Here is a 6,352-nt window from a genome sequence, read left to right as displayed (position 1 = left end):
AATCGTCTAATTTGTATGGTGAGAATAGATCCTATCGGTAGAACCCCGCTAACTCGAACCCGGTGAACTCGAAACCCCCTCTTGCTCGGACTTACTCGAACAAAACCAAAACCCAGTTTCCCTTGGATTTAACCCCAATTTTTTTTTTCAGTCATTTGCTAGCGGCAATTCCTAAAAGACGGAACGGTGGAAAACTACCCTAAAGCCTAAAAGTCGGAATTATAGGCAGGTCAAGGGATCAAGAGAGCCAAATAAAAATCAAGTGTACCCACACTAATTTCCCCGTAGGAGGATGAGTTCCGAGGATATTAAGTCAATACCAGAAAAAATTATCTTTGCCCGTAATAATGTGTAATATCATGCTGTAGATGTTCGGTTTGTTTCTCATTCATTGCCTAACAATCAATTCCCAATAAATCAACAGAGGCGTTGTACGATTTCACCCTTAGTTAACTGCACATTCTAAATCGTGATGCTTTAAAAATTCAGTTAACCTTAGAATAAACTAAGAGGACAAGCGATACAATATCTGAACTTCTTTGGTCTGAAATATTACTTAATCATCCGTTAACTAATTTATCGGCTTCCTTCTTTTAACTTTCTTTTGTCTTCTCACGCCATGAGAAATTCCCACGCACATGACCCCATGCAAACCTCTCTTACTCTCTCACTAGTCTAAGTTTGGTCACGCGCGTTATCGTCGTGGGAATGAATGAGCCAAGCGCTTGACTGTCTTTGTACAAAATTTGTGCAGCATGCCCTGTCATCCGTTCCGTGTTTTAGGATTTGGGGTCATTTTCCGCCGTTCCGGGTTTTAGGATTATTGGGGTCATTTTCCGCCGTTCCAGGTTTTGGGATTTGGGTCATTTTCCGCCATTCCGCCATTCTGCCATTCCATCATTCCACCGTTCCTGCCTTTAGAGTCGCCCTGTCTGCGAAGTTGTCTAGAGCAGTGTGGTCCACTGTTCCAGGCACATTTAGCAGTTGATCAAAATGCTGGGAAAATCTGTTGAAAATCTCGTCCTTTTTCTTCAAGACTGTTACTCCATCAAGCGCTATTAGTTGGGCACTCCTTCTCTTCTGTGGTCCACACCTCTCTAAGGCCATTGTAGAATGTCTTCATGTCATTTTGGTCTGCTGCCTGCTGTAATTCTACTGCTTTCTCTTCCCACCACTGAGACTTCTTTTCTCTGGTATACTTCTGAAGTTTGCTTCTGGCTGTAGCAAGCCCAGAGCTGCTCGCTCGTGTTTTTCTTTTTAGTTCGTTTGCTTTAGCCTTATTTCGTTCGCCAAGAAAGGTGTTAAGCTCAACATCACTCTCATGAACCAGTCTTGGTGTTCCCGGTCTGGTTTACCAAGGATATCTCCAGCTGTTTCGTAGGCAGTAGTCTTCAACCTGTCCCACTGCTCCTCTAAATCCAGATTTTCATCATTCTTATCTTCCATGATCTTGTCCATTTGCTTCTGGAACGCCCTGCATACTTTCTCATTTCGCAACTTAGCCACATTTATCTTGGATGTTAGTTTTCCTTGAGTCTTGTTAATGGCTTTCCTCAGTACGAAAGCGAGTTTAGATCGAATCGTGTTGTGATCTTTCAAGCAGTCAGCTCCTCTCACTACTCTAGTGTCCAACACGGGTGTGGACAAAACCTGGCCTAGGCCATGGCCTACCCTATGGCCTACCCTATGGTATGGTATGGTATGGTATGGTATGGTATGGTATGGTATGGTTGGCCCTGTGGCCTACCCTATGACCTACCCTATGTGGCCTACCCTATGGCCTACCGGTGGTCAGATTTTTAAGAGGATAGCATTGCTGGAAGCCTTTCAACGTTTTCCTGAGTACTGTCTTACCAAGGACTTTATTCTGCATTTTTGGCGGCCACATTCCGATTAAAATTTCTTAACCTTCTGATAGAATAAGGAAATCGAGGAACAGAAGCCGGTTAAACGCAAATTTTGGGCAAACATCATCATATCAGCTCTCCTTTCAAATTAGTGCAATACTGGCCCTTTTTTTGGAAAAGCAAAGTAAAGTTTGCGAATTGTTTACGACGGCGATGCATGCGTGTCCCGGGGTGCTCGTTGCAAATTCAATACTCTACAGCACTTGAGGGCACTTAAAAATTGTCACGTAATGTTTGCGCTTTCTTACCTGGATATGTATGCTCTCCAATATAACACCGTTCATTACATTTTTACACCAGCACTCCACTATATGTTACCAACTGACAGCCTGCATCATAAAGCCGCTATTTTGTATATCCTCTGCGACCACGCAATATTGGCCCCTCCTCTCCCCTCCCCCTTAACCTACCGTTATGGTTGAGTGCTGTGATATTTGCAGTGCTTCGTTCCCTCGGACGTTGAAAATCGTTTTAGCGACCTCTTAGTATACCCTTTTCAGAGACAGATAATTGTACAACAGCGTATTCGTTCGACTCTTACTGATTTTATTTTTATGTTCTTAAAATCTGACCACCGGTAGGCCACAGGGTAAGCCATAGGGTAGGCCACAGGGTAGGCCACAGGGTAGGCCACGGGGTAGGCCATGGCCTAGGCCAGGTTTTGTCCAAACCCGTCTAATTCATCTTTCTGATCGCTCTGCCGTATTATCACATCATCTATTAGGTGCCAATGCTTTGACGGAGGATGATGCATGCAGGTAGTTTTGTGATGATGCTTGTGTTTGAAGACAGTGTTAGTGATGACTAGCTTGTACTCAGAGCAGAATGCCAGTAAGAGTTCACCATTTGAGTCGTACTTTCCGATTCATTGTAAGCCAATTACACCGGGCCAGTTATTTTGCTCACATCTAACCCTTGCATTGAAATCACCAGCTACAATGAGTTTATCGGTGGTAGGGACCTCCTTCACGGTTCCCCTCAGTCTGTTGTAAAATTCTTCTTTGTTCTCTTTAAGGTTTGTCATTGCCGGGGCGTAGGCACTGATAATTGTAGCATAGACGTTTCTCTGCAGAGGCAGTCGCATGGTGAGGAATTCGGACGTATACAAAACATGGACCGGGATCCATGGACCACCCCTATGGACCTGGTCCATGGACCACCCCTATGGACCACCCCACTGGAACTGAGTTTTGTCCTACAACAAAGTCTTGCGACTGTACATATTTCGCAATACAGGCGTACTTTGTGGGTACGAGTAATGAATACTCGCCTGACCTTTGGATCGTTTCAAGGCAGCTGCCATCTTGGATGAGGGAGCGCGAAGGGGCTGTAGCGAGTTTATGTTATCCAGCAACCTGCCCCCTCCAAGGTTACGCTTCGTTTAATACGGAAACTAAATGATTCTGTGCTCTCTCATTAAAATTACAAGCTATGTATTAAACTTTTTCACATCAATATACCTTGATTACAAATTTGTGTTCGTAGGGTAAACTTCGCTTATAAAATAAATCGGCTTATTTTTATGCACGATAGAGTATAATAAGCGGGGTAGGGGTGTCTTCCCGATCGAATTGCAATTTGGAAGTGTTGGAATGAAAATATTGGGGGTAGAAATGTACTCGATCTTCTGTATCTCAAAACGAGTTTATGGTCTTCCCATTTATGGGGGCGCGATAAATATGAGACCGTGTTTTTCATACCCTGACCACCGGTAAATTTTCATATTAACAAGGGCCATCTCCTTTTCAAAAATTGGGAATGACACTGATTGGCGTTGGTTCTTGTTCCAGTCTTTGAACGATTTATATTTTGATTGCGAATCCAACTCCAGCTTCTTTTCTTTCACCTTCTTCCCTACAACTCCAGAAGAATGTGTAGCCATTATCTGTCTCTCATGTAGAGCCAATCGAGTTTCACTTAGAGCGACAACGTCGTATCTACTCAGGTCTTTTGCAACTAGCTCTGTCCGACACTCTGGTCTTTTTGAGCTAGCTCTGTCTAGAAGGGTTCTTACATTCCATTCAGCTAATCTCAGAAATTTCCTGTGGTTATTCTTGCATCCTAGCTTACTTTCCAGTGGTCATCGGAGCGGGAACGAGCCAGCGCGAACCTTGTTAACCCGGGCGACTTCCGAGCCGGTATGAGAAACTGTTCTGTTGCCATTTATCCATAGAACTGCATGCGAATAGGTTAAGTGATACTGGCTTTCGCCTTACCAGAATCACTCTCTCGGCAGGGCAGGAATGTAATCTAGCGGCAAGTAACAGGTCAAGACAAGCTGGCATTTCCATCATGCTGCAGCGGCTGGCCGGGAGATAGGTTTTTCTATCACCGCCCTTTAGTGCTGCCACGGGGCACCAACTGGGAGTGGTCCACCACAGACCTTTGACAGATGTTGTTTTTGGTTCTGTAAGGATGCCTAATTTCACCCTCCACACCTCACTTGAGGTGGGTGTAGTGTCGGTCACATGACCTGAAGATCTAATGACACGTGGAGCGAGGAGCGAGGGATGTCGATTGAATTCGTTTGTTGTTAGTTATCTTATATGTGATTAAAGAGACGTAGTTACGGACAGAATACAACACTGGCGACGAGGATGTTCAGTACCTTCGCATAAATCAACATGGCAGCGGCAAGTGTTGAATTTGGAGGAATTTTGCCGTTCGACTGTAAAAGCGCGATTACCTCATTTGCTCCTCGGTGGAAAAAGTGGAAAAAATCTTTTGAATATTACCTCTTAGCAAGAGGAATCACCAACAGCGCTCGAAAAAGAGGTTTGCTGTTACACTGTGCTGGCAGTGAAGTGCAAGAATTATTCGAAACCCTGCAATATCCAGGACCGCCGGCAGATGTAGGTGAAGACAATGCTGACGAATATCAGAAAGCCCTACGCACACTTGATGCTCATTTTAGTGCGCGGTTAAATGAGCCATACGAAAGACACGTCTTCAGAAATCTCAAACAGGAGGGAGGAGAAACGGTCGATCAGTTTATTACTCGGTTACGACACCAAGCGGAAAATTGTAATTGGGATAACGCAGACAAGCCGATTCGCGATCAGGTCATCGACAAATGCAGATCAGACGATTTGCGGCGGAAACTATTGTTAAAGGGAACCCATCTAACTCTGGAAAAGGTGCAAGAGATCGCTGGATCTTTTGAGGCAGTAGATATTCAGTTGAAAACGATGACTGGTGTGGAAGATGATCGTCAACAAGTTAACCGTATCGAACGTGGAGAAACCGCTGTCCAGTTCAAAGGAAGAGAAACGAAAGCCAAATGTTATCGTTGTGACAGAGAAGGTCATTTTAGTCGTGACAGTTGTTGTCCAGCAAGAAATGCCGAGTGTCAGAGGTGTCACAAGATAGGACATTTTGCTAAGGTTTGCCAAACAAAAACTGTCACCAGAAACAAAAGATTTTCTCCACGAGATGTGCCAGACAAAAGGAGATCGAATGTGAACTCCATTGATGATGACAACTTGAGAGGTGAGAGCGACGATGACGAGTACGCATTCACTGTGGGCAGAGGATGATAAATGTGTTAGTTGGAGGGACTTCTGTGCGAATGCTTATTGATTCTGGGGCAAGCACTAATGTGATTGATAAAGGAACATGGGAGGAGCTAAAATCCCAGAAGATTGAATGCAAATCCTATAGGTGCAAAAAGAAGCTGTATGCTTATGGGAGTAGTGTGCCTTTAAAAGGTATCGGTTTTTTCGAAGCAAGAGTGGTCCTGGGTGACAAAGTTTGTGAGGCAGAGTTTTTAGTGATTGATGGGACAGGACAACCCCTGTTGCGGAGAGGTACAGCAATCAAGCTTGGAGTGCTTCAGATAGGAAGTTCCATAAACTCTGTAAGCAGTGACATTGTAGAAGAATTCAAAGATTGTTTTTCAGGAGTAGGAAAGCTAAAAGGATATCAGCTTAAGTTGCACATAAAGGAGAATGTGGCACCTGTGGTTCAGCCTCTGCGCAGACCACCATTAAATCTTAGAGACAAAATCGAGAAGAAATTATACGAACTGGAGAACATGGACATCATTGAGAAAGTAAACAGTCCATCTCAGTGGGTGAGCCCTGTAGTTGTAGTCCCAAAACCCTATGGGGAAGTGAGACTTTGTGTAGACATGAGACAAGCAAATTGTGCAGTAGAACGTGAACGATACCCCATTCCAACCATTGATGAAGTACTTCAAGACATGAACAATAGTAAAGTGTTCAGTAAGCTGGACTTAAGATGGGGGTACCATCAAATTGAATTATCTGAAGAATCCCGTGAGATTACCACATTCATCACACACAAAGGTCTGTACCGATATAAAAGATTGATGTTTGGGATATCAGCAGCTCCGGAGAAACACCAGCAGGTTATCCAGCAGACATTGCAAGGTATTGAAGGGGTACACAATATGTCAGATGATATTATTGTGCATGGTGCAACAC

General features: G+C 44.1%; 1 protein-coding gene across 1 annotated transcript; it reads left to right on the top strand.

Annotated features, from left to right (window-relative positions):
- Window positions 1-4,531: 4,531 nt before the first annotated feature.
- LOC148726974 (uncharacterized) lies at window positions 4,532-5,443 on the top strand. Its single transcript, XM_088726412.1, has one exon. The coding sequence runs from the start codon at window positions 4,532-4,534 to the stop codon at window positions 5,441-5,443; it is 912 nt and encodes a 303-aa protein (XP_088582538.1).
- The last annotated feature ends 909 nt before the right edge of the window (window positions 5,444-6,352 follow it).

The sequence above is a fragment of the Stylophora pistillata genome, chromosome 7 (assembly GCF_964205215.1).
Source record: "Stylophora pistillata chromosome 7, jaStyPist1.2, whole genome shotgun sequence".
In the NCBI taxonomy this organism is placed as follows: Eukaryota; Metazoa; Cnidaria; class Anthozoa; order Scleractinia; family Pocilloporidae; genus Stylophora; species Stylophora pistillata.
Note: the sequence above shows the minus strand (reverse complement) of the source record. Positions and strands in the feature narration are given on the sequence as shown.

Bases quoted from the DNA above. Each gene is read 5' to 3' on its own strand.
- LOC148726974 (XM_088726412.1), top strand. From the start codon at position 4,532: ATGGCAGCGGCAAGTGTTGAATTTGGAGGAATTTTGCCGTTCGACTGT.